Raw genomic sequence first — 14350 nt, forward strand, 5'->3', positions numbered from 1 at the left:
AATGACCAGCTGTGCAGTTAACTCCACCTCTATGAGTCACACTGTCATCTACAAAACGGGTGACTGTAATAAGACTTACTCCATAAATTATAGTGAAATTAAATAAATGAATGCTTGTAAGAGCCCAGCAGGATGCCTGCTGATACATAACATGCCCTCAATAAATGTTTTCAAAACTGTAACATACTGAAATTTCAAATGCAGTAAAGTACAAAAGTTAAATGTTGATATGTGTACATTTGGAGAAGGGAAGTTTGGTTGTTTCTCAAAAATAAAGTGAGATGTTGAAAGAAAAATTTTTTTAAGTGATCCAAATGTATTTTTAAAAGAAACTTTTAATTGATCCCACATGCCATTTACAAGGTAGTAATAGATCAAACAAGAAAAAGATATAGATGCAGCATGATTTGCTATCAAAATAAATTACAAACAAAATCAATTTGCAGACTCAAGCTCACTAAGGAAACCTTTCTACATGACATGGTTTACAAAGAAGAAAAAGTGAAGACTTGCAGTCTGGCTGGTCACAAAGAGGACATTCAAAAGAAGGGATATGTGAATTTTTTTTTTTTTTTTGAGAAATTTTCCTTGTTCCTAGAAACACCTGTAATTGTTATAAATGCATTATTTTATCAATGTCCAGCCTACTAATTTTCTAGCAAGTACTTGTTCTTAGATAGTTTACCTTCCCACATAGATTTTTTTTAGATCTTAATTGCTCCTATGCACAGGCAAAATAAATGCAATGATAGAAGTACGTTAAAGTAAGAAACAAGAGAATACTCGTTTCTAAAAGGAAAATGATACATATTAAATGATCATCATTATATTTAGGTTGATATATATGAGAGAAAGCTACAGGCAAGCAATTGACACTTTTTTCTACCCAAAAATAGCAGAAAAATGAACAATCACAGAGCAAACACCATACATTAATTTAGAGGAAAACTTGATGCCAATAGAAGGTAATAAACTACTCCATTGACACTTGCCTTTTCGTGTCTTTAGTATTTACAGGAGCCAATTCATAGAGCCTAAAAACTTTTATTTAGTAACACTTTAACTCTGAATTTTCAGCCTTTGAACTCAAGCATAGGAATATCAGCCAAACCCTCTCACACAACCAGCCATTAGACCAGTCCATGAAAGTCCGCCACAAACGTCTATTCAGAGAACATCCTTAGTTTCTCCTCGGCATCCTTCAGTGTCTGGATTAAATTCCATAGGCCTGGAAGATTCCTCCATTAGAATATCATCTCCCTGCCTCCCACTACCTTCCTTGGTCTCCTCGTGGACTGAGTGTGCCAGGCAGTCCTGCTCTGAGTTACTCCAGACGTAGCCAGGTAAAGTCATGTGGCTGTCAGGCTGTCTGCTGGCGATCTTGGCAGCTTTGCCAGAGATAAGCACCATGCGCGTGCTGGCCGCCGCCTGTGACTGGCTGCTGGTGCTGTGCGTCACAGTGGTGAGCACTGAGCCGCATCTGTGACTGCCACATGGCGGTGTTCTTTTCCAGTCCACGGAGAGATTCCACCGACTCCACATCTTCTTCACCTCTGCCTGAACCTAAGCCATGAGAAACATGCTGTGCATGAGAAATCCTAAAGGAGAGCCTGCAGCCTGGTTACAAGGATGTTTGTCGTGATTTCAACGGCAGCAGTAATCATTGATTGAGGTTCCTCTACATGCCAGGGACTTTATCTATGTATTTTCTGTCAACCTCAAAAAACCTTTGGGATAGGTGTTAGTTTTGGAGGTGAGCAAACTGAAAGTTAGAGGGAGGTAAAGGGACTTGTCCAAGATCCAAACTTAAATAAAAGTGTAAATACAGCCAATAGATACATCTGAGATACAGGAGAGAAAAATGACATTCTGGGGTGGAAGAGAAAGTCAACATAAACTGTGCCAGTGAGAACTTCAGAAATCTTGCTCGGCACATGACAAGCCCATTGGAACTCCTGCACTGAGACCCACCCAAACTCAAGCATGGCTTCTAGCGGTACGAGGTGGCTTCCGTAAGATGACCTGAGCCACTGATAGTGCCTGCCTGAGAAGCTCAGTGCTGCCTGGAGAATTTACTGTTTGCTGTAGCCGGCACACACCTGATAATAGGCCCATGACTCCCCTTTCTTAGGGCATTTACTAAAAAGGGCTCACACTTGTAAATATGCAGCTCTTATAACTCAAAAGCATCTCTCTCATGGACCTGAGAGCCATCCCTTTAAAATGTAATCATCAAGAGGGAGAGCCTCTTGTCTCCCAGTCTCTGTGGGAAGACAAAATTCAAACTTAGATAACTGTCTGCTTGCTAGCATAGCTGGCCTAAACGTGTTTATACTGACCAAGCATTTTTTCACTTCTCTGACTCTACTGAGCCCATACATTCCACCTCCCTCCCACATTCTCCCTTTAAAATGCCCATATCACCTCTGTGTGAATTGGAATTGGGATCAGCTCTTTCCCGTACTGTCAGTAGTTACAGAATAAACTCTGTTGTCACCACTTGAATTGCTGATGTCTTTGACACCAACTGAGGCTAAGGAATGGCGTGGAAAGTACTCAATTTGAAATGTAACTGTCATGCTATCAATCTGTATAGGCAGCCTGGAGGAGTAAGAGTGAGAAAAGAAGGTTTATGAATAGAAAAGCAGGCACTGCAAATGCATTCTTAATAGGGTGGGATTCTTGTTTCCATCCCTACTACTGAAGATTTAATTCTCCTTGGATCACAACTTTTCAGAAGGGAGCTTATTTGGAAGTTCCATGGGAAGCAGTGGAAACTTGGTATGCTGATGTACCCAAAACAACAAACTTCTATCTGTTCATCTGACTGATCAACACCTGACTGACAGAGCAGAAGCATCATCATCTTGGACAAACACCACCACTTCAAGTTCCAGCTCCCTTTCTAGCCTCATGCATTTTGAGAAAATCACTTATCTTCTAACAACAAACAGCCAGAAAGAGCAGACAGTAAAACACAGATAAGACAGCTTGGGCACAGAGGAAGTGGGGAAAGTCTCTTGGGTAACCACCAAACTTCACACTCATACAATGGGCCCCAGTAAAACAGTGTGCCCTAATAAGCACATTCCTTTCCCTTTGGTGCACTAAGATAGGGAAGCTAAAAGCAGACTGGTGGTGGGGGGGCGGGGGGGCAGTGGGGCAGGGGCAGTACATCTGCAGCTGCAGGAAGATGTATGGGAAGGGACACAAAAACTCTCCCTCCTAGATAAGCAAGACAAAGAGACACAGAAGCTGTCCACACTTGTGATAAACTCTCCTACCTTAAACTCAGAAACTCATAGTCTATAAGAGAGAAGGTTCTCTGACCTAACTCAGCCAGAAGCCCCTCTCAGGTTTATTCTCTAAAATAAATCTGCCTTTGACTGTTGAGCTGCTTTTCTGTGTTTCTTTCCTCTTTCTTTAACTCTTACACTGATCTACTTACCCTTTCTACAAAATAAAGTAAGAACAATACAGAAGTAAGTCAGGAAATTAATGAGTTACTACTTAATTTAAGCTCTTTCTGCAAGCACTGGACTAGCATGCCACAATGTCCAAACCCTAAACATGGTCAGAAGCATCGGCCAGCCTACCGCAATAAAAACATCTTTGCACTTCTGGGACCTGCAGCAAGCTTAAAATTTGAGAAAAGAAAGATGGCCGCTCATCCAACAGCAGGGCATGTTAAAAGTTACAAGGTAAAACGTATTACCTAGTGTGGTTACTTCTCTCCAGCCAACTCCTTAATGAACTGAAATTGTCCCATCATCATCTTATAGTTCAAAAAACATCAAAATATTTGAATGAATTTGTCCCAGGAAAACTTATATTTGAGTTTTTTACAGAGCTTGAAATGGAATATTTTAAGTATTAACTGGAATATGACATTCACTGTCCATCCAAGTATCTGTTTGTATTCCAACAAGTTGCTTTTTAATATCGGAGTGTACCGGTGTATTCACATTTAAAAGTGCTAGAAGAAGAAGACTTTAGGTTATTTACATTAATTCTTTCTTTTCCAAAATAATTTATGATTAAAATAGCTTCCTTCTCCTCACCCATTTCATCCTACAAATCCTGGGAATTCTAAAGAGATTCAGCACACATGATAATGGCCATTTATAAGCTGAAGTGAGACCTGTGGGATGTCCGAGGTTCCTACAAACCTACCTCTCCATTGCAGTAGCAGTAGATGATAGACACAAAGAAACCCTGCAGACAAAAGAGAATGTTAGCCCACTGCCAACTCACAAAACTCATAGCACTAAAGCATCTTGTAACAAAATGTGTATGTCAAAAAATTGCTTTTTATGGTTCCTTCAAATAATCATACAAATTATTCTTAGTGTTTCCAAATCCTTATGTTTATATTAAATTTGTTTGAGATCTTTCCTTGGTGTCAGCTGAACCAAATAAGTCACTAAATACAACATTCCAAGATACACAAAGAACAGGTTTATATCATATTAGTTTCATTTATGTTGCAACTCATAGATCACATAATACCTATCCCCTACTTGGTAAGAGGAAGTTATAAGCTGTAAATGCCGCAAACTACAAACATAAAGTATTATATAGTAAGAACACAAAGAAACCTTTTGTTTCATTCATTAAAAAAAATATTTCTTGAGCTTATGCAGTGTGGTAGCTGTTCAGCATGACAGGGGCAGGGATAAACAATGTAAACAAGACAGACAAGTTCCCTGGTCTAAAAAAGAAGAGGCATGGATAAAATATAAACAGCACATGAGAAAAATGCAAAATGATAAGGGTTAGCCAAGAAAATAATGAGTGATTTTTAAGAAGAGTAATATAGTGGATATATTAAATGAGGAACTCAACAAAGTATCTCTGAGAAGGGGATATTCAAGTGGGTTTGAGTGACAAGAACAAGTAGCCAGCTTTGTAAAAATGTGGGGGAAAAAGCAGTCCAGGCAAAGGGAATAGCCAGTGCAAGCCCTGGAGGCAGAAATGAGCTTAAGCAACAGAAAATATGGAAGCAATAGTGTGGCCCTAAATCAGTGGGCTACATGGAGGCTGCTGTGATTTAGCCTGCCTAGGCTCCATGACATGCTGTGTATGCCAGACAATGGCATTTGAGTTTTAGTCTGACTGCAACTGGAAACCTTTAGTTTTTTCTGGCAAGTAGATGACATGATCAAATTTATATTCTTAAGATTCTCCAGATTATGATATGTGGACTAGCAAATGAGTAAGCAGGAGGAAGAGTAATCCACATGAGAGATGGTGGTAATTACAGCTTCAAAGGATATAAAGTGTGCACCAGCAAACTCTTCCTCATTTTTGTCTTCCCTCCCTGCTCCTTTTTTCTCTTCCCTGCTTCACCTTCTTTTGCTTTTGTTTACCTTCCGTATACACAAGCAGAAGTGTTTGTTCTTGAAGGTGTTACATATTTTACAACAAGATGTTTCCTTATCTCTAGGAACAGCTCCAGAATTTCTCCTGCTGTGACCAGAGGATTAACCTGACCTCTACAGGACAGAAAAGCACTATAGAATATCAACCTTTCTGCCACCCCAACTCCCCAGACAGGTGTATCGAAGCTGAGAACAGAGCAGAAGGTTGCAACGAACCAAAATAAAAATAAAAAGAGCAAATTACAAGAATCAGATGACTAGGCAGCACTCTTTACCTGAAAGGAGTTGAAGAAGAGCTCACAGTGCATGCGGATCTCCCACCCAAGTCCAGCGAAGGAGTGAGGCAGGCACACGAACACAATGTAATGCACTCCAAAGACCAGGACCAGGACCAGTGTTGATTTGGCCAGTTTCCTAAAGGAGAACAGCAAACCTTTTCATTCATTAACTAGGGTGCCTTTCAGGAGAGACAGCATGCTGGAGGGAAAAAAAAAAAAACAGCAAAGCTAATGGGGGTGGGACTAATTCTCTTTATTTTTTCTTGAGATAGCATTTCACTCTATCTGTCTCCCAGGCTGATGTACAGTGGTGTGATCACAGCTCACTGCAGGGCTGACCTCCTGAGCTCAAACAATCCTCCTGCCTCAGCCTCCCAAGTAGCTGTGACTACAGGTGCTTGACATCGTGCCTGCCTAATTTTTGTTTTTAATTTTTCTGTAGAGACAGGGTCTTGCCATGTTGCCTAGGCGTGGGCTGACTTTTCTCTATCTCTTTAGATCCCACTGCTTCTACAGTTTTTTTTTTCTTTCTCTCCTCTTTCTGTCACTTATATACTAAATCAGGTATTTAATTCTCAATCCCTGTAATTACTATCCCCTAAATCTTTCCAGTCTCATTTCTACTCTTCTTGCTTAAAGGATACTATTTATATAAAGTTGTAAAGTGCCTTTTTTTCTGTTCTAAGTTTCCTCTAACTTCTATATTCGAGACTTAAAGAAGTGTCACCTCCATCCAGATTACTTGCCTTTACTTTCATAGGAGTATTGTGGCTTCTTTTGTTCATAAATCAATTACTCCCTTGTTTCCTCTTATATTTGTATCTCCATTTATTACTGATGATGCTTATTCTTGGAGACACTTTATATTTTTTCTATGAGCCATATGCGATCAATTTATCTTGCCTTCTCTGAATAGTCTCTGCCCAATACTCTATCTCAAAGTGCCTATAGGTCTCTTTTGCCTATTTTTTGGGCAAACTAAGTAGATTGATATCATTTTCATCATTCTCTTTAACTGCCTCTTTCTACACATTTTCTTAAGTATTTGGAAGAGAATCCCAGGCTTTCTAATATGATAGTTATTCTAATTGGGCCTCAATGATCCCCCTTCCTGCTATTTATGCTCCTGTTTTATCCTTTCCTTGTAAGTATAGGCCAGACCTGGGACTTGTGTCTAACAAGTAGATTATGGTAAAGATGACAACATGCCACTTCTGAGATTACGTTGCACAAGATTGTAACTTTCATCTCACTAGCAGACTGGCTCTCTTGCTTGGTTCAATGAAGCAACCCACCATGTTGTGAGCTGCTATATTGAGAGGCCCATGTGGCAAGGAAAGGTGGCATCTGCACAACAGTCTGTAGGTAATCCTGAATCCTATCAACAATCACATGAACTTAGAAGGAGATTCTTGCCCAGTTCAACCTTCAGATAAGACCACAAGGCCAGCTGACAAATCAATTGCAGCCTGGTAAGAGATCCTGAAGCAGGGGATCCATACCCAGATTTCTGACCTACAGAAACTGGGAAAAGCCATGGAGTTGTTTGGAGCCACTAGGTCTGTGGTCATTCCTTTTGCAGCAATAGATAGCTAGCACACTCAAGCATACTATTTTCTGGGAGGTTTTCCTGTGGGGGTGGGGTTATACTATTTATCCAAGAAATTGCCAAATCTGGCTTCTTGTTTCATATTTATTGCAAATATCTCCCTTTCTCTGTGAATTATTTATATTCTAATAATCTCAAACAATTTATCTTCTTCCTTTCTCACTAATCTTTCCTTCAGCTGCTTTATTTCTTTATCTGTTTTTCTTTTTAGAAATAAGATGGATGAGTGAGTAGAGATCACACTAGACTAAGGCTACAGAGATCTTGATTCAGATTCCATACTTGACATGAACTACCAGTGTGACTGTGATTTATTTTTATCTCTAAAATGAGGAAATAGGGCCTAGAAGTCCATATAAGACATAGCATTCACAGGCTTTACTGGGAATCATTTTCCATGTACATATACTTTCCTATCATAACCCTCTTGTCAACAGGAGCTGAAGTGTTCCATAAAATCATATTGAAATGCCAAATGTAAATGTAGGTGGAGTTGCACATTTGCTCTATGTCATTGACCTCCACTTGTCTTATTTCTCACTAGTGCTTGAACCATTTGCTCCACCCATTCATCCTCGCATTCAGAGCTTCCCTGCAAACTATGGGCTTTCTCCTATGCTGCTCCTGATACTCACACCTCATACTTTGAGTTACCTACACTCTATTCATATGAAAATTCTACCTTAAATCTCTTCCATCCAAGGCAACATTCCTGATAAGCAGTGGATTCCTCTGACCTTACTCATCCTTTCAACTCTCAGGGCTCCCTGGGATGTGCTTGTTCTCCTGAATCCTGATGGTGGGTGCCCTCTTTCCATCACTGCCTATGTGGGCAGGACACTTTGAGTGCCTTCATGGTATTTTAGTTCAGCCTAATCAAATAAAAGAGGAAAGAATTAACTGCACTTGCACAGCCTTGAAAGTCGTGTCTAACATCACTCTAAAGCAAAAATTACATGTCCTTCTTTAAGATGAAAGGGTAAATCCTCCCAGATACTGTTCTTAAAATCAAGCCACTAATTTTTCCTACTCTGTATAACTAGGATCCCAAAACTAGGTGGAAACAAAAAATACAGCACTGTAGCACATTGTGAAATTGTCACAAATCTAAAAATAAGGAATAGTTTGGTTCAATGCAGAGTAAGGAAAAGTTGCTTTTGGCAACCAAAATATAGTGGGTTATCCTGCTGGCTCAGCCATATGGGTTTTCTCCCTCTTTTTCTAGGACTAAGCTCTTTTATAACTCCATGAAGATAGAAATTAGTTTGTAGAACACAGGTAGCAATTATATTCATCTTCTATTGCTGTATAACAAACTACTATGAATTTAGTGGTTTAAAACAATACTTATTCATTCTCTCTCAGTTTCTATAGGCTAGGAGTCCGGGCATGTACCTTGGGTCCTTGGCCCACAGTCTCTCAAGACTAAAATTAAGATGCTGGCTGCCATCTTTAAGGACATTAGCTTATCTTAAGGATATAAGCTCTTATCTGGGCCTCAGGGTTTATTTCTAAATTCATTCAGATTGCTAGGAAAATCTCAGATTCTTGCAGTTGCAGGGCTACTTGTTGGCTGTCAACCAGGGGTCACTCAATACCTGCAGGCTTCTTTCAGGTTCTAGCTATAGGCCTTCACAACATGTCAGATTGCTTCCTCAAAGCCAGCAGGAGAATCTCTCTCCAAGCTCACAGGAAGGAGTCTAATATGACACATCATAATCATAGGAATGATATCTTAACACCTTTGTCATATAAAGTAAACTACTCAATGGGAAGGCTAGCCCATCATAGGTCTTACCCACACTTGAGGCAAAGGGTATTGTGGGGCAGGGATTTTACAAGGCTTATATTCCTAGGGGCAGGAATCTTGGAGGCCTTTATAGAAATATGCCTACCACAGTAATACAAATAATTCCTGCCCATAGAAATACAAATTCTATCCCGTGGAATGTCACTAATTATAGCCTTGTGGATATTGATGAGTTTTGCTAGTTTGCATATGCCAGGAAAATGTGTACATGGGTCATGGGTCTGGCTATTCACTTAAAATGGACATTTACTCTCTATTCAAATCATGTAGCAGTCCTGGGAACTGATTTTTTTCAGCATTCATATGCACATTGTACTATTTTACACACTGGCTCTCTGAAAATGCACAGCTGTCTAATAAGATGATTCAGGGATGTACCAACTGATAGTGGTCTTCTGGCTTGCTGGAAACATGGTGTGCTCTGTGTCCAAGGGCAAAGCCATGAGAGAAAAGCAAATAAGTCAGGTGGTTTTGGGACTCGGTGTCCTGTTTAGAAAATAGATTCCCAATTCTGTGGTCTCTCTCCCTAGGTGATCTCTCCCCAGGTGACTAGCTCTAGAAAATCTAATTTTCTTATAAGAATTAATTTAGCTTTAAAAAAAAATAGTATTGCTCTTAAGCCTTTCTTGATTGATCCCTTGTGGCCTTGAATTAATCCTTCCCTCTTTTCTGTAGACATAGAACTTTATATGGGCATCTCTGTTGGTACTTTCCTCATTTTATTTAATTAAATCAATCATAATATCTATCTCTCCCACTCTCTCTGTCTCTACCCATCCCCACCTAAATTGTGGGTTCAAGGACACTCAGCAAATGAAGCTACTGGCCATTAAGCACCATGCTCCTGTTGCCTCCCATGCTGCTTGCCTCCTTTTATTCTAACAACCATGGGAGAGAGCTATTATTATCCCATTGCCAAGGGAGAATAGAGACTCAGAGAAAGAAAGCATTCACCCAGTGTGACACAGTAAGCGGTGGATGCAGCCTTAAAATCCCTCCTCTTTACTATCATGCTGCATAATAAATACTGGCTGGATTTATTCTAAAAATAATAAACATTAAATATGAGTTTTGTCTTACATTAAATGGGAAGCCAACTTAATCAAAACATTCAAGTATTCTTTTGCACTAAATCTTGCATTTCTCTTATCTCTTACGTTTTTCATATCTCTCATGTTTTTCTTTCTATCTCGTACTTTTTCATCTCTTATATTTTTCCAGGCCTGGCAACCGATTCTTACTTTATGAAAAAATTGAGTTGTAATTTAAAAGGAAACATGTATTATTTGTGTTATTAAATCTAATAGATGAATTAATTTTATTCACACAATTTTATTTTTAAAGGTAAATGATTGTAAACTGTAGTTATACACTGTGTCACCATTGAGGGAAACTCATTTAAGGATATATGGGATCTCTTTGTATTATTTTTGCAACTATATATGAATCTACAATTATCTCAAAATAAAAAGTTATTTTAAGAACTAATTTATTAATTCATTTCTTCCATTTTAAACCACCATGCCAACTAAAGGGTTTTCAGAGTCTTCCTTTTTTTAGAAGTCTTATCTTTTCAGAAGTCTTTCTTATTTGTGTGTGAGGACACATTCACCACCTTGAGAGATTATCTCAGCTCTGAAAGGTGTTTTCAGTTTTTCACGACAGTATGCATGGAAATATGCTTTGTAACTGTTTTAGATGCCACCATTTGGAAATTTTGTATTGTCTTATTTTAGAAAGAATATCTGAACATTTGTTAGACAAAGGTAATAACAAAATAGAAGATAAGTTTAAAGGTACAAAAATTAGCTGATGTAAATTTAAATACTCAATTAACCCTCATCGTAGGAATGTCACTGAGATGGTGACACAGATTTAATTTTCCTAAGCCTACTTAAAAAGTGACATGCTATTTAAACTTGATAATCTAAGGCCTCAGAAACAGAATATGGAACTGAATTCTCAAATTGATGTCAAGTAGGTTCCCACATTTTTCTCTCAAAAAAGAGCCACTCTTCACTACATTTTTATCTGTGGCAGCCATAAAAAAATGCATTTGGCTGAAAAATACTTTTTCTGACTTCTATTAGTCTAAATTGTTCTAATTAACAACTTCACACTTGAAATCTTCTAGACACCAGATTATTTCAAAGTTATTCTGAATTCCAAGTAGTTGATTATTTCAGTCCTTGAAAAATTATTCTCTTTAATTGTTCTGGGAAATAATCCCCCATGAATTAATTCAAAATATTGTCTATTCTATCAGTTTTTAAAGATAGAGCACCCTTTGTTCTCTCCAAATGTTCTCATGTCCCTTGGTCAACATTTTACTAAAATTATTAGTTCATGTTATGCAGAACTATAGAAATAAGCAGCTTTGTTCAGAACTAGAGAAATAAGTAGCTTCCAAACATTACTACACTCTTACACTTTATGAAGAAGAGTGAAAAGTTATTTACATTTTGAATTATTCTACCCTTTGCCCTTTGTCTTCAAAGATGGGATGTGATGTGAGAGATAAGCCATATTAGTGTAATATACTATAACTCATGCACAATGCATAATACTACCACTGACAACACAATAACCATAATGTGGTTAATAAACTTCATAAACTTCACCGTAAACTCATGCACAATGTGTAATACTACCACTCATGCACAATGTATAATACTACCATAACTTATGCACAATGTATAATACTACCACTGACAGCACATTAAAAATAACTGGCTCTAGCAGCTGCTGGTTTGTTAATACTGTGCATTCTATGGTCATAGGATAATGTGCATCCCACAGGTCAAATCTGTAGTCTTTGCAGCTCAGCAATAAATATTACCTAAATGGTGGAGAGGACTAAATCAACGAGTACTTATGGAACATTTGTGAGAGAAGATCAAAATGCTAACTATGATATTTTTCCTCTCTATGTCTGAGATAGCATTTCATAACAATCTGAGGCAGAAATAAATAGTTAACTGGGGATTATAAAGCCAAATCCACATCTACCTGATTACTATATGTATGTGTCCAGTTGGATAGATGCCACTAATATTCAAAATTTCCAAAATGATCATTATGAGAAATGCAATCTTAAGATAGTTTGATAAAACCGCAAACACTCAATTTGTCCTTTTCTTCACGAAAGGCTGAAGAATGGACTGCCCTCAATCAATACATTTGCATATTTGGTGACAGACAATTTGATGTAAATATTCAAAACAATACAGCAAATCCACTTGATCTTTTCAGTTATGATATATTTGTATAATGCAAATAAAGTTGTCTGCCAAGGTCATCAAGATGTCTTCTGGGAGTTCATATATTGTTGACGGGAACATCCCAGTCTGCTAAAAACAGATTTTAAAATATACTTAGAATTTAAGGACAAGGGGTAGCATTTGGGGTTACTTATATTTTCTTACTATAGATATACTTTTCTGATAAATCGCATAATAAATATACATTCATAAATTTAATCTCTTAAAGATATTTCAAACCAATTTGTATCTGTTCTTTACTCGAAATAGTAACCAAAGGCTGGAAGCAGTGGCTCACACCTGTAACTCCAGCACTTTGGGAGGCCAAAGCGGGTGAATCACCTGAGATGAGGAGTTTGAGACCAGCATGGGCAACATGGCAAAACCCCATCTCTACTAAAAATGCAAAAATTAGCTGGGAGTGATGGTACATGCCTGTAATCCCAGCTACTTGGGAGGCTGAGGCATGAGAATTGCTTGAACCCAGGAGGCAGAGGTTGTAGTGAGCCAAGATCATGCCATTACACTGTAGCCTGGGCAGCAGAGTGAGACTGTCTCAAAAAAAAAAAAAGAAAGAAAGAAAGAAATAGTAAAATATTTCCTCTGATGGAAGCCTGTCCTGAAATTACCTGTATTGCTTTCTTGTGTCATGCCCAACTGCATTGGTCTCCCAGATTTTGGTAGCTAGAACTCTAACCGTATTCAGAAACAGAACAAAATTCAGCTGAAAAAGAAGATAAGATTACAAAGAATTATTGTTAGTCTTCAAGATTTTTGTAAACATTTACATAAATTGAAATTTTTTCCATTCAAATAAAAAAAATTACCCATTCCATAAATGTGAACAGGGGAACCTGAGATAAGATTATTGGAAGGCCAGTGATTCTCGATTCACCCTCGTGAAAATATAAAGAAGGAAATTTAAAGCTTCAACAACACTGAAAATACCAGAGGATGATCTTCCAGGATCCACAAGGACTTTCTAAACTGAAATTTAGATGAAGCCCTTTGGCAAACTGGCAGGACAAAGGGTAATAGTTATTATATAAATATAATCAACCGTCCTCTCTAAAAGGAATTCCCAGGTATGTCTCTATTTTAGGGAGAGGAATAATAGAGCTATTTTGGGGATACTCCCTGTTTCGTGATGTACAAAAAGTAATGGGTGAAGGTGATATGAGGTGTTTCTTTTTTTAAAAAAAAAAAAAGACAAGATAAGTAAGATGCTATATAAGAAAAGGTCCCCTGTGTAGCCAATTTTAAAATGTTGTAAGTGTGAATACCACTAGAGATAATCAAGTTCTAGCTTTTAAAAGGGGAAGACGCGGGATGTTGAAGGAATAAGCCCCTTTCTAGCTGAGGACCTCAAAGATCAGTGAAGACATTCAAAATATAGGTGAAGAGCATGTCTCCAGGTCTGGAGTCATATGGAGATGGAGGCCTGAAACCTTGGGTCCCTCCATTCAGGGAGATGTCTGCTGTCCAGAAAGTGCTAGTGATTAAGAATAATGGAAATGTAGATTGTCAACAGTAGGCACTGTGTCCATGCCAGAGCAGGGGCCAGAAGAGAAAACTATCAAGCCCTGCATTCCTGGGATAGTTTGTCTTGCAGAGTCCTCAAGCATTTCAAGAAGTTAGAGAATTTTGGTTATCAGAGGATTTGTGTGTCTCAGTCTGAAATTCAGCTGACTGCATCAGCCCTGAACACCCCACCAACCTCTCTGCTATCCTACCACCGACTATCCTGTAGGCACCTCTCAACAATCACAACTTTCTTCAAGAACTGAGGGCTAGGTCTTGAGCCCCACACATTGGGGGAAAACAAAGTTGGCTGTGAGCTGATGAAAGGAAAGGGATGTTTCCAGGTTGTTAATAGCTGCCACTTACTGAACATTTTCTAATTTAAAACCTTACATAAACATGGAGGAGACATTTTTATTTTTTTATGTCCATTTGTTATGGATGAAGAAACTCTAGCTCAGACAGATTAACTGTTTTAACCTTGAATACCC

General features: G+C 38.4%; 1 protein-coding gene across 1 annotated transcript in view; it reads right to left on the bottom strand.

The window, feature by feature from the left end:
• Positions 1-315: 315 nt before the first annotated feature.
• PTH2R (parathyroid hormone 2 receptor) overlaps positions 316-14350 on the bottom strand; it is a 92851-nt gene continuing 78816 nt past the window's right edge. The window contains exons 10-13 of the mRNA XM_003925594.4: positions 12968-13062; positions 5657-5795; positions 4174-4215; positions 316-1563 (exon numbers count right to left, since the gene is read on the bottom strand). Coding sequence (XP_003925643.1) covers positions 1168-1563; positions 4174-4215; positions 5657-5795; positions 12968-13062 — 672 coding nt within the window. The 3' untranslated portion in view covers positions 316-1167. The remainder of the gene's footprint in view (positions 1564-4173; positions 4216-5656; positions 5796-12967; positions 13063-14350) is intronic.

Source organism: Saimiri boliviensis, chromosome 5 (assembly GCF_048565385.1).
Source record: "Saimiri boliviensis isolate mSaiBol1 chromosome 5, mSaiBol1.pri, whole genome shotgun sequence".
NCBI classification, from domain to species: domain Eukaryota; kingdom Metazoa; phylum Chordata; class Mammalia; order Primates; family Cebidae; genus Saimiri; species Saimiri boliviensis.